The 14,956-nt window shown below is 37.8% G+C and overlaps 1 protein-coding gene across 2 annotated transcripts in view; it reads right to left on the bottom strand.

Moving 5' to 3' along the window:
- Positions 1-14,956, bottom strand: part of adcy1a (adenylate cyclase 1a) — a 42,326-nt gene that overhangs the window by 20,466 nt on the left and 6,904 nt on the right. For both annotated transcript variants that reach the window (XR_014603477.1, XM_084092039.1), the window contains exons 3-7: positions 11,234-11,352; positions 8,866-8,977; positions 4,481-4,608; positions 1,472-1,630; positions 1,210-1,351 (exon numbers count right to left, since the gene is read on the bottom strand). Coding sequence is in view for 1 of the 2 variants with exons in the window: in XM_084092039.1 (XP_083948165.1) it covers positions 1,210-1,351; positions 1,472-1,630; positions 4,481-4,608; positions 8,866-8,977; positions 11,234-11,352 (660 nt within the window). In the remaining variant the exon portion in view is untranslated. The remainder of the gene's footprint in view (positions 1-1,209; positions 1,352-1,471; positions 1,631-4,480; positions 4,609-8,865; positions 8,978-11,233; positions 11,353-14,956) is intronic.

Here is a 14,956-nt window from a genome sequence, read left to right on the forward strand (position 1 = left end):
ACAACCAAGTCAAATTCTGATGGATAAAATCAAGTTCCCTATCTGTCAGTCACGTTTGACATTATGTTGAAGACTGACAAATGAGGTCTCTCTTGGGAGCCCCAATCACCTCTGAGCTGTAGAAAAAAATGGCCAATGGAACTGGCGAGTGGAATTTGCATGCCAAGCCACTATATATATATATGCCAAGCCACTATATATATATATATATATATATAATATATATATATATATATATATATATATATATATATATATATATAAGATGTGGCTTGTATATAAGGTAGGCCTAGCCTATTTAAGATGGCAGCACGCATACACACTGATTCAGATTTTTGCTTCGGAGCCGAGTGGTTGCGTACAGCGCTCACTCTCTTCCAATTGCCTCAAAAAGACAGTTTCCTGATCTAAAAGAGCTTGAAAACAAGAGGAGATCTCTCTTGCTGGAGAGAAAGCGCATTCAGTGGTGTTCCGCCTTTGAGCCAGTGCACAGTTATAAGTGCAGCGATTCCCCCTTGGTGCTTCGGCACAAAAGAAGCTTCCTTAAAAGATCAAGCACGGGGGGCGAACGTCTTTTGAAAGATGCCTTTCCGCCCGCGTGTTTCTGGATGCGTTCATTTCCTGTCCTCATCCGACAGCCACGATCGCTATCTCACATGTCTGGGCCGCGAGCATGCTGAGATTGTGGCGTTCGCTGATGGTTCATGCTCTCACTTCGAGAGCATGACCATGTCAGCATTGCAGTCGCGACTCTCTGCAGAGTCCCATCTGCTGTTAGCCAGCCCACTGCCTCTGCTCAAGGCAGAGCATTGAATCTGGTTAACACTTTGGGAGACTTGAGGGTTACCGTGGGAGCGCTTCCGCTGGGCCAGTCCCCACGGACCTCCCACTCCTCTAGCATGCCGTGTGCTGTTGAGCTGTCAGATTATGGCGCGAGTCCTTCTCGCGGGGGACTCAGCGTGTCATTCGGCACTCCGGGTTCCATTGCCTTGCTTTTCTATAACTCAGAGCTGATTGGGTCTCCTAAGTGAGACCCAATTTGTCAGACTTTGACATAAGGTCTCCGTTCCATCAGGGAACGACGCTTACATCAGTAACCAAGACTTTCCCTCTTACGTTATTTACAGTACAGTTTGTATTATCAAGAAAAACACCACCTTACAGAAGTAAAATGCTTTACAAGAGTTTATTCATGTTGTGTGTTTGTACCTTGCGTCTGTGTGAGGGTACGATGAAGAAAGTCTCGATGGCGTGTTTGCTGAGGAAAGCGTGTCTCTCGTGGCCGAGGCCCGGCTCCACCTCGTAATCTCCATTCAGACATTCCAGCGTTGCCTTGGTGATATGAACCTTCCTGTTGAGGGAAGGGCAAATAAATCACATTATCTTTCTACTCATATAGGAATGATATTCCACGTTACATGTTGTATGGTCGTTTAATATCTGATTATGGTGAATGTGGTGTGTGACTGACCCAGGCAGTCCTCCTGCCTCCATCATGTTGGCCAGTGTGACGTCATTGGACCAGACGTCATACTGCCACTTTCGGAGCCCCAGAACCCCGCACAGCACGCGGCCCGTGTGCAAACCCACACGCATGTTCAGGTTCACCTCGGTCGCTTCCGCAACAGACCTGATAACACACATATTCACAAAAAGGTACATTTTGTTTAAGTTTCACATTTTTTATACATTAGTGGTCTTTATACTGACACTTACTGGTGTGGATGACACATCACAAAAGAGCAAATGTTTTTGGTTACAGATGCAATTGAAGAAATGGCCGCAGGCACATTTGACACCCATGACTAATTAAGTGGGTGTTATTTAATAGGGTAATAAAACAACAAAAATGCAGATATATAAGGGAATTGTACAATTGGGATTACCAGACCTGGAAACTAGGAAAGTAATGGAAATAGTAAACTTTTAGTTATAATCTGCTGTAAAATATCTTATTGGCTGAATATTACTTAAGTAAAAAACTTGCTTGTAATCCATAGTAATGTCTGAATTTTGACTCAAATCAAAAGATTAACCTGAATCTAATGTTTTTTTTAAAGATGAAACAGAAGAAGCCAAATAACTTTTCTTCCTTATAGTGACGTACTGTACATCTGAGTGAAATGGATTATCCAAAAGGACAAAAAAAGGGACTTGGTTCTATCCATCAGTTATAGTAAATAAATAATAATAATAAAAATAAAACATATCCATGGATAAATCATTCACGATAAGACCTATATCAAATAGACATTAAATTGATTTTAAATCCTCATGTACTGAAATCACTAGGAGTGTAACGATACATGTATTTGTCCCGAACTGTCACGGTACGGACGTCAGCTAAAGTCAGACAACGAATACAGTCAGTCAAAGCAATCCACACTCCAATCCAGAAGGGGGTGCAAGTAATGCAACACTGTTTGCTAACCTCCACAAGAGAAAAAAAAGAAGAAGAGATGATCTACGCACCATCCCAAAAGCGTTCAGATGGCATGGAAGAACTTGCTAGTAGCCAACACTCAAAAAAATGAACTAGGAAGGTTGTGCACTTTACATAATATATTTATATTTAGTTTACTTATAATAATTGTGTTTGTTGACTTGAAATGTTTTTTTCTATTAAGGTCCACGTAATTATGTCTCAACTTAACAGTACAAAATCCTAATGCGTTGTCTAAACACAAACCATTTATGTTAAGTAAATAATTCTTACATCCAGATGGTGGCAGTATAGTGCGACGCGAACTGCCATTTTGCCCTAACTTAATTTGATTGTGTTCAATCTGCTTATATATGAAAAATGTAAGTTTACTTAATCCGTTTGTGTTGTCATTACTTGAATGATTTGTGTTGCATTAACTGAAACTTGGCAGTGCTTGTTAGTTCCCAGCATGCTTTGCATATGTTTGAATTAAGAGAGAATAAATGTTAAAATTAAGTGTTATTTTATGTGTTTTTGAGAAAATGAGAAAAGGGGAAGACTTGATTGTGTGTAATTGTGTTTAATGTTCAATTACATTGGAATTATTAGATCCATTTAAATTACAGTGGGTTACCATTGTGGAGAAGAGTGGAGCATTTTGTTTGGCTGTGGACTGATTCAGATACTTTCAAATGCTTTGGTTAAAGGAACATGTAAATCTTACCATTTAAGATGCTAATATGTGTTACTGCTAGCTGATAGCTATCTATAGTCTATCAATTTAATTATGTGTCACTTAAATGAATGGAATATTAAATAAGTTGGATTCACAAATTTTGTTAGTACATATAACTTAACTGACTTTAGTTAGTTAAACTCAAACGTCTCTTGTTGAGCAAAAATGATTGATAATAGTTGGCTTGAGTCCAAAATATTATTTATCCCTAAAACAACCACATTAAGTTAGATAAACTTAATTATTTGTTTTCAACTTTCATAATTAAATTATGTGGAACCTGTTGACAAGAAAAAATTAAAGTCAAGGTTTCATTTTTTTGAGTGTACTCTTAGCTGCACTACTATAAATGACAGAGTATTTTTCAGCTGTTTCCGCTGTTATAATGAGGGGGGTGGTGGGCAGACGACATCATCCAGATGTGCCAATCGCTGGAGCTAGGCAGAAAAAAGACTACAGGAGTGCAAAAACTAATCTTTTAACTAATCTAAACTTCTGTTTTTTATCAGCCCTACAAAACAATATGACCTATGCAAGAGTGCATTCTGTTTACTGCTTAGTGCTTTATACACTAAAGGAGTCTGTAATAAACAAACTGTAATTTACACTACTGCCTGTTCAAAATAAATGAAAAGAAACCTAGCATTGTGGATATGTTGTTTTTTTCTGTTGTACCAAATCATATTGACCCCAAAACCTACTGAACCGTGACTTCTGTGTAGCCTACCGTTACACCCCTAAAATAATCACCATAACAAACAACATTACAAACATTAGAAAAGATCCTAGAAAATAATTGATGAAAAGCATGGGAACCCTGAACGCTATATTTCCATCTAGAAAACTAGAGTCAGGTTTTTCCCCCTTTTTTAAAAGCTTCTTATTCTCTCCTCACCCCTCACTCTAATGCCGGATCTGATGATTGAAGAGAGAGAGGGGGCTTTGGCAGGAGGAATTTCTTTTCTGTTTGCTACCAGCACAAAGCAGGATATCTACACTAATGTGAGATCGAAAGTGTGTGTGTGAGAGCGAGAGATATGTGTTTCTGAGAGAGTTTTTGTCCGTGCATGCCTGTGTGTGCGCGCATATTCTATCACCTGTGTGAGGTGATAAGAGACTGCAGCAGCGAAAGCCGCCTTAGAATTCAGAGCAGAGAAATGAATATAGTGGAGCAGGTCTCTCACACACACGCACACACACACATTCCCACACAAAATCAGCTTTCAAATACAGCCTGTCAGATGATGGTAGCTCTTGCTAGTTGGCTCAAGTGACTGATGTTAAAACGAAATGAGATTTGGCCACAAACACTGACTCACGTGATGGTGTCGATCATGTCCAGACCCATCTCCACACAGCAGTGAGCGTGGTCCGTTTTGGGCTGGGTCAGGCCAGACACACAGTAATAACAGTCTCCCAAGATCTTAATCCTCCTGCAATGGTTTTCCTGCCAATCAGACACACAATGGGAAGCACGATGGGAGTTTTTCCAGAGACACATAGAGCCAATAAAAGGGATGTGCAGTTGAAACCAAGTCAGTGATGCGGTTCATAAATATCACATATATACCAGGTTATACAGAATCTGGTTTCTGAAATACGGTATTATGAGTAAAGAAAAGTATGATCATGGTACTTCTGAGACAAACCATTAGGAAGTGTCCTGCTTTGTCAGTTAAGAAATGAGCAGATGAGAGTTTATTTGGTTATTAAAATACCACTTCTATGTTTGTTTTTATTATATAAAGCTGTTTGTGTGCTTGTCACTTTATGTGGAACTTGCGTTAAGTCTAAAGGCCTGTTCACACCAAGACTGATAACTATAAATTTAACTTCAACTATAACTATTTTAGAGTCCACACCAATGCATGATAACATTCTGTTTATTGTAATTGCGTACTGCAGTTTTGCGCTGCTTTTAAATGCTTGAGTTCTTTGAAGTAGCCAGGTTTCTGATTGGCTGTCAATGTTTTTATCGTTCATCACCTAAAAAATAGTTTCGAAAGTTATTCCATTTCCTCTGTGTTATCTTTATAGTTGATGTGATGTGGAATTACCTATTTTTGTATTAGACTGATTATTAAAACTTTATAATTATCGTAGTTATCATCCTTGGTATGAATGGGTCTTAACAAATATATTTTTCTGTATTAAAATGGATAAAGTCTATTGCAAAAGCTTGTATTTTAAATTGTAATATGTCACAATATTACTGTTTTACTGTATTTTTGATCAAATAAATGCAGCCTTATGGTGAGCATAGGACTTTTGAACAGTAGAGTAGTTTCTATTTATTTTTCCAATTGAGTTGAGAATTTAGAAGCTTTATCACATTTGGAATTTCCACTTCACAATGTTGGGTTACACTTTATTTTAGGCATGATGTAGTTACATTGTACTAACTCAAATAAGTAATGAGTCATATTAATTAACTACATGTAATTACTATAGAGTTACGGTTAGGGTTAGGATTTGGTTTAGTGGTAGTTACTTGTAATTATGCATAATTTACTGTTATTACAATAGCAAGTACATGTAGTAACGTGTAACTACGTCACCTTAAAACAAAGTGTTACCCAAATTTGTTCTTAAACTATAGATACTGATACAAATAGGCCTAACCTTTTGCAAATGCATTATCAGGATTATACCATTCACATTAATTAAACAAATCAATGAGACACTTTAGACTAAATAGAGTGAGACAGAAACAGAAAAAAAGGAACTCTCTACAGATCAATTGCTCTATTTTATGAGAGATGCACCATCTGGCACCACAGGGCTCAAAAGCACAAACACACACAAACACCATCTGTGCCAATCATTTCCAACTGTTGCTTGAATTTCAAACTGAATTCTACCTGATTCTACCTTTTTTTATTTATTTTTTTTGACAGAGAGCTACATGTCACAGAAGTCTTACTTTTCTCTGGAACAGACTGTATTTAATAAAGACTTACACTTGCTGACTTGGGGATACAGAAAATCAAACTGAGCCATGAAAATTTGGAGCTAATCTCTTTCAACGCCAGCACATTAAACAGTTTTTACTTATTGGAGGAAAAATAATTACAATCCACGAAGAAGATCCAAATAATGCAAAAGCCTCTAGTAAAAGTTTTAGTTGTAATTTACAGTACAACAAAGATACTTCTGTATGATCACAGGCAGCACCTTTGAAAAGTGCAAACACAATCACAGCTGTCAGGATGGTAATATAGCATTTACTGAGAGGGGCTGCTGAAATATTTATTGGTGTTTGCTAGGAAAAGAATCTCGATTACTTTTGTTAGGGATCTGAAAAAAACCCTAACATTCTATCAAACGTCTATGAGTAACCTGTCTTGCACAGTTTATTCTTTGAACATGAATGATACCAGATAACATCTTAAATTATGTGGTTTGTTCAGGACAAGGTGGGCAAATACAGCGTGTTTCAACAAGATGGACCCGACTTGAAATCACTATATCTCTGCATCCACAAACCACACATGAATGAAACTCTCACCACTTGAAAGAACGGGGCATAGAGTTTCAATGGCCGCCGCAAGATACCTCTCCCAGCGCACCAACAGCCTCTAGCCTCAGTTGTTCACAAGATGGTGACCCAATTGGGTCCATCTATTTGAAACACCCTGTACTTTTCTAAGTGATCTGGTGGATGATAGAACAGGCAAGAGACAATAACGCTTTTTTTTTATTACTTTAAAAGAATATACTTGAGTGAAAAATAAATGTACACTCTAAAAAAATGCTGTTTTTTTAAAACCCATGTTTGGGTCAAATATGGACAAACCCAAGAATTGGTTAAACAATTTTAAATAAATGTTTAAACCCAACAGTTGGGTTTGTCCATATTTGACCCAAACATGGGTTGAGACGATCCAGCATTTTTTTCGAGGAAATTTTTTTTCCGAGAAGACTTAATTGCATGTTAATTGCAATTATCTAAAGTGTTGCCAAATACTTGGGAGTGGGCTGTGTTGTCATAGTCAAGTAAGCAACCATGTATAGCATGCAGGCACCTAGCAACAACCAGAACAGTTTATCAACAACATAGCAAAGAGCTAAAAATACTAACGGTGTGTCCGAAATCACGGGTCCGAGTAGTTACTAGATTTGAATTTGAACTTACTTTAGTCTGAAACTTACTTAATTTGAACATACTTAAAAGTATGTTCTATATGGGGCTCTGTCATTTATTTATTTGGCAAACAACGGAAATTTTCTTCAAATCTACCAGTTACAGAGGGTTTCAGGTAAGCGATCCACAGCAGCTTTGGCGCCTACACTCTGTTGTTATGAATTGTCATCATTGTCCCACGTTCTCATTGGTTTGCTGGCATATGAGGGATTTCAAACGCAGAGAAAGCTGTCCGTGAATCGCTCGCCCAAGAGGAAAAATGTAATGCTGCTGCCAGATCTCGATCAACGAAAATCACATTGTATTTGATACAAAGTGAAAAAAAAAAAGTCATAACTGAAACTATTTTCATAGTATTTCATTTTCTCCATAAGGAAATTTACTTTTAATGAAGACAGACCTACTGTTAATACTAACACTTTCTCTACTACTCTGTCTATTCTGTTCTAAAAAAAAAAAAAGGAAAAAAAAATTCTGAAGGGTCAGAGAAGGGTCATAGCACTTGCATATTGCTGTCCTACTGTTAGTTTAACTGCTTTTATTGTTCTCATTTGTAAGTCGCTTTGGATAAAAGCATCTGCTAAATGAATAAATGTAAATGTACAGTAATCAGACCTACTGTAACTATACAAGGCTGTTACTCGATAGTCTATTCGTTTGTTAACTTATTTTCCAAAGCTTATGAAGGCTTCAACAGGTAAATGTAGGCTACTTTCAATAAAAGGTCAAACATATTAGGAATACTTTAGCTGTGTTGCTCTGTGTTATGAGAGTAAGCAACTGAGCAGCTAACACCCTGTATAGAGTGAACGCGAGCATCTCGCTTATAAACTTATCCAACGTATCTTTTCTGCACCAGGTGCATTTTTGACAAAGCGCCACCCAGCATACCCAGTTAAAAAAAAGTTACCAATCGCCACTGCTATATAGTATGACTTCGCGTGGCCTCATGGCAGAGTAAAGTGTCCATCAAATGCGCACTTCAGAATCTCGGTGAAAGAAATAGGTCATCCAGGTACTTTCCACCAACTGGTTTTTTGCATACTATGTATTTGGACATACTACTCTGATGGCGTAATGTTTTTCACATACTATATATAGTAGGGAAGTATTCGATTTTGGATGTAGCGTAAGAACACTTTAGCAACCATATAGCAATGCCTTAGCAACCACCCACAATACCCTAGTATTCCTGTTTGTATATGCTATTTTACAGCTGGCAAGTTGCTTTAGAGGAAGTGGTGTTTTTTCAACCAAATCACTTGTAATTTATGTAAATGCAGGTTGGATTTTTCTCAGTCAGAAGTCTTTTGTCCATTGTTATTTTTGCTCTAACTCAAATGCTTCCTCTCTGAGGATTGAGGAAAATTGTACAGAGGGACTCTATGAGAAGCTGTGGCCACTAATGGGGATTATGATTATAATGCTGTTTAGCATATTGTCGTCAGACTGTGAGCAATCATATAAGGTAGTGCATACGCCCATTGACTCAAGCTTTCTATTGTGATTTGCTAATCTCTTCCTTTCTCTCAACACATACATGCCAATAGTATTACTTACTGTAGCGAGCTCATCAAATTTTCCGAAGAGCTCATTCAGTAGTTTAACCAGCTCTTGGGCCGTGCACTGTGATGCTAGACTGGTAAATCCAACAATGTCTGCAAACAGGATGCTGCACAGAATGAGAGGAACAGGTTACGGTGATTCACAACAAACCTTACACTGTTCTTTGTAATAGCTTAGGGACAAGCCAGAAAACTGTGTTTTATCAGAAACATGCGCAGGACTTTAAAAGCAATATGAATCACCCAGCGTCTACTGAGTCTGTTGGCCTTTTTTCATTAAAACATTACAATCTGTAGTCAGATTAACCCAGGCCAGGGGTCCGGGGGGTTCTTGGCTCACCCAATCATTTATTGAGTGAGTTTAACCAACCTGAGGTATCAAGGTTTGGCTGGTTAGTATAGTCCAATAACAGGGCTGCCAACTTTTGAGTTTAGCTTGGAGTGAGATTTTTAGTGAGGGGGGGTTAAATAGAATTTTATGAAGTTTAGTGACAACGTGTTACAATGTTTACATTGTACAATGACTGGTAGGATACAGTTTTTATTGCTTGACAAAAATTTCAAGATTTCAATTCCATTCTTGTGATTTGATTCCGATTTTGATTCAATATTGACTAATTTGGATACATGTTTATTTTAAATTTTATTTAAAAAAATAATCTCACCTAATGCTGTAAACATAGAGGGCCCAATCTGCTGGTATTATTAAAGGTTAAAAATAAATTAAATTAAATATAATGCAGTTTTTGTTATAATAACAATTATTTAATGACATAAGTAAAAATATAATAAATATGTAATGTAGTGCTCAGCAAAATCTCCTCTAGCTATTTTTTCTATTCAGTTAACATGATATGGTCATTAAATGGCTTTCCTGAGGTAAATGTAACGTTATGTGACATAATTGTTCTCCTGCTGTTATATTGACCTCTTTCCGTGGTTGAAAAACACTACTTGGTCGATATTATGTATACTTTCGGTAAGTTGTACTGCATCTTTAAATAAAAAAGTAACAGATGATCGGTTCACGTGCACTTGAACTGAGGCGCTCAGCGATCTGTCACGTCACATTTACAAGCGCCAAACGTATTTTTGTCTAATTTTCGTAATAAAATTGACGGAATCTAAGAGCTGAGAATTAGTTTAATTTTAAAAGTAAAACTCTTTGCTCCGCAATTTTTCTGTGCGTGAGAAAATGGATGTGTGGCGTGAGAGCGTGTGAAAAGTGTCAATTGCGTGAGTCTCACGCTCAATGCGTGAGAGTTGGCAGCCCTGCAATAAACTAATTTTCATTTCATGCCGACCTCAACTAAACTAAAATATAATAAAACAGTAATATGAATTACCACAGATTCATTTTAGTTTTACTTTAGATTACTTATTACAGAATATATAGCAAATATTATTAGAAACTTTATAACACACCTTCATTAACATTAAAATGTAATTCTGCGATAAAATCTAAATTAAACGAAAGTAAATGAAAGATGTTAATTATAAGAAAAATGGAAATTCGGAATTTGGCTGGACAATTCAGAAAATGGCTGGAAGTGGACTAAATGATTGGAGAAGTCAATCATTGAAAATTGAAAAAAAATTAAACTAACATTCACAGTGAACTATAATCAAAAACTAAATTAATAGGACAAGTTCGAAATAAAACTAAATTCAAAACTATAATAAACAAAAGGCTCCAGATTCATTGGTTACATCACATTTCTGACTAAGGTTACAGACTCAAAACCTCGAAACTAAGCAAATATGGCAGTGAGAGATGAATGAGAGTATAGCTTTTACAGAGCTTGTAGTTACAGCCCACCTTTCATCCTTAAACTGGAGCTGGGCCTGCATTAACCTCATCTTTTAGACAGTTAGCGGGTCATGGAAAAGTTACTTGTATGCATCATCTTTCACTCCCAAATCGCTTGGTTGGAGCAGGTCTTTAGGGATGGCATATGTGTGTATGTGCTATTGTGTGAATTTGCCCCCCAGCACTTGCTCCATCTCTCACTCTGCATCTCTCTGCGTGTGTGGGCAGCGTGGGTTAATTGAGCAGCTCTTGAGTTGATAGCACTAGCGCTGTAGGCGCCGTACATGCTGTGCGAGCTTTGGTTGGGAGCCAGACTCAGGAACTTAGACGACTGCGCGTGAGTGGAGTGTTGTTGACTCTTATTGACTCACTGATTCAGTATTCGCAATCACAATTTAAGTACAATTGAATTGACACTGTCGGTCTAGTCTGAAAAAAAAAAAAAAAAAAAACTATAAATGTAGTGCTCTCCTTTCTCATTCATGGAATGGGTTTTCAACATGAATAGTTTGATTGAAACAATCTCTCTCTCTCGCTCTCGTTCCTTCTATACCTGACGTTGTCATGCCGTTGGATGTATATCTTGTGGAAGATTCTTTCTGGTGGCTTCAGGAAGTCCTCCTTCATCTCCATGGCAACATTCCTGGGCAGCAGGCTCATTAGGAGGCGTTCCTGTTGAATATGTCCATTACATTTTGGGATAAATAGTGAGTTTTTTGAGTGTCATCAGTCAAGTTTAATATTAAAGGATAAATTATTATAATACTCTTTAGAATTCATTTACTCATTTTTATCACTACGATTACAATATTTTAAAATAATATAAAGCCTTAAAACTATAAAATAACACAAATGGAATTGTGGGTGTTTTACAGTGACCAAATATGACAAACACATCAAAACTCTCTAATTGTTCATAATCGCTGCCCTTTAATTGATTTTTGACATTCACTCAACCAACTTTATGAGGGATGTGTTTCCAACATACCGCCAATAAGATTTTTTAGTTTATTTTTTTCAATAAATGACAAATTGGACACACATGTAATTTATGTTAGCAATGTGCTAATTTATGCTAGTAATGTGTAAAAGCATGTTAATTCATGTTAGCAACATGCTAATTCATGCTAGCAATGTGCTAAAGCTTTACTTTTAACTATTTCAAATGGAAAACATTTGAAAACCAAAGTTTTTAAAACTTCTTCAAACTTTCTGGGGTGAGTTTCCCAAAAACATTGTTAGCCAACTATGGTCGCAAGTTCCCTTGAATTGTATTGGTAACGACAGAACTATCTAGATGTTGTTATAGAACATGTTAAAGCCTCATGAAGTAATGTTAACCACAGACATGGAAATTTCCAAGGGAAGCCACAGCCTTCCAGCTGGCCTTTAAAATGATGTCATAATTGAGCATCTCTATAAAAAAAACACATAAAATGTTTGTGCTGGCCATTGCGTTATGCTATTGTTAGTTTAAAACTGGCCACTTCTGTTATCTGTATGCGTTTTGTCTAATGAACTCACTGATAGCTATAAAGTGGCCAATCTCTGTAAGAGATCACAGTTTTGAGCTTTGGAGTTGGTTGGCATGGCAAAGGTAAGTTTCCGTGGAAACGCATACAGTTCATTGCCAAGCCATGCGTTACTAAAAGCAGGTGATAAATGCTTTCTCGATGAGCAAACCCCAGCGAGCCATGCCACCGGTGTTAAAAGCCGAATGGGTCGGTTTGTCAATTGCCTTAACTCAAAAGTTGAGCTGAGAGTTGTGCAGAGAGTTTGTATAATTAGCAGCATGACTGTAATTGGCTAAGCCTCTTTCGTTGACTGTGAAATTTAAAACCAGAGAACATTATAGTCTGCAACATATAGATTATTCCTTGTTGACAAAGTTATAAAGTTGTGCTGTGTATATATACTTCATATCTTTACTACTGTATATACTTATTTGACCAAAAATGCAGTAAAATAACTGTTAAAATAAATGTTCCTGTGATGCAAAGCTGAATTTTCAGTATCATTTCTCCAGTCTTCAGTGTTACACGATCCTTCAGAAATCATTATGCTCAAGACACATTTCTTAATATCATCAATGTTGAAAACAGTTGAGCTGCTCAATATTGTTGTGGATACTGCAATGCATTTTTTTCAGGATTCCTTGATGAATAGAAAGTTCAAAAGAACAGCATTTATTTGAAAAAGAAATCTTTTGTAAAATTATAAAAAAGTCTTTATGGTCAATTCATCTTCATGGATTATTATTGTTATGCCTCCTTGCTGAACAAAAGTATTAATTAATTTTTTTTTTACCTTACTGACCCCAAATTTTGAACACAAAATATTCCACATTTCCACAAGTTGGAATGATTCTTTAGGGTCTTCATGTAAAGTTTGTAACATACTTTGGTTAAAATTCCTCAGTGGTTGTGTAAAACAACACCCTTTTTACCTCCTCAAAAACAGTTCTGTTCACAGCGACCCGTTTCGGTGCATGTCTCTTTAAATGATAATGAGCAACTGCTCACCCCACCCCACTCTTCCATGGGGCATGTTGAAACAAGACACATAAAGTGCTGCTTTGGCGGACAGTATACAAATGGCTGATGGGGGAAATATGCTAATACGGAACAGTCCGTCAGCGGTCGTGGGTGGAGCTTGAGCAATATGACATCATATTACTCAGAAAATCCAAACGGCTTGATTATTGAGAGTGTTTAGGCTTTTTGAGAATTAAAAAAAAAAGGAGTGAATGGTTTTTTTTTTTCATTGTATGGTTGTTGTGTCCACACACTGCAAAGGCACATTTATATGCAATCACCATATAAAAGTAAATTTTGCATCCGATGACCCCTTTAAGAAATAATATGCATGCATTTTATCCTGGGACTAGGTTTAAGCCTCGTCTGTGAAACCCGGGGTTCGTTTTTTTTATTTAATCCAAAACATACATATCAAATATTCTCCACCTCGTGATTTTATCCATCTGCCCCAGAAACTCTCAAACTTTTGAAATCAATACATTAGCCACTCTAGCTGAATGTGCACTTTTGTGCACATAAATGATAGATCATCTGAATGTGCGAATGGAAAGATTAGAGACTGGTCCATATCTATAAAGCGAGTGTGAGAGTTTGTGTGTCAGAGAGAGAGTTGTGTGGTACAGCCTGGTGTGATGTATAGAGTGGGTGGTGTTACCTTCTATTCAGGGAGTTTGTTGGGTAGGAGGTGGATGAGTCATGTGCAAACAATTATAACCAATTTCAGTCGCTAAGGAACAAGGGGAAAGTGTCCTCTCCGCTTTAGTTTGTATGAGTGTGTTTTGCATCTTTCAATCTTTATGTCCCTCTCCACTTCATTTATAAATCATTCAGTAATTATCTACTGCAATTGAGCTCGGCGAGGGAGATAAGTTATGCCAATGTTGCTATTTGATTCACATACTTTATCATTGATATAATCCACAATGACAGCTAAAGGAAGCAGTCTCACTGAGAAATAAAGTGGGATGGTGGATCAGCTTGTTAAGGTAGGTTGCTGCTGCAAGAAAATGTTCACATCACAATCTGCTGTGTGTGCAGTTTTGTCCAGAAATGTCCATCCCGCAAATATGCTAACAGATACAACGAGGAATTTGATCTAAGTATAGAAAAGTCCTGTTTCTTTCAAGATTGGGCTCATAGAGGTGCTCTGTATGTAGTCAGATACATGGAAGAATTTTAAAATATATTAATTATATAAAAAAGAATATTATTTACAGATGACTTTTCAGCATGGAGGAGGTGCTTGTAAACAACAGATCTGTATTCACCATCTGCCCTGCTGAGAATGACATCACCAGCCCCACTCTGGACCCAGAGCCCTTTTGCCCCTCTGCTCCTCCTCTGACACCACTCTATTGTGTGGATTTGCCTCGGGTTTTCTGGTCTCCAGTTCTGCCCAGTCAAAAAGGATCCCCTGGCTCCGCCTCCAGCCGTCGATCCCGTTTCTCCACTTCGGCCCGCCGACCTGTCGGCTACGCCCTCCCTCGGCTCCAGCTGGGACTATCGTCCTTACGGCTCCACCAGGCTCCCTTTTCCCTTCGTCTCCACCTTGGTCAGATGTCACTCTGCCTGCACCACGGACTTATGGGTCTTCACCTAAGCTTCGTCCCTCCACCCATTTGGCTCTGTCGGGCTTCGCCTTGGTCCTCAGTCACGCCGGCTACACCTCAGTCCTCTGGCACAACCCCGGATGCTCGTCACTAAGGCTCTGCCTCAGCCTCCAAGGACATTGTGTTGCC

This window comes from Abramis brama (genome assembly GCF_963993115.1).
Source record: "Abramis brama genome assembly, chromosome: 18".
Lineage (NCBI taxonomy): Eukaryota > Metazoa > Chordata > Actinopteri > Cypriniformes > Leuciscidae > Abramis > Abramis brama.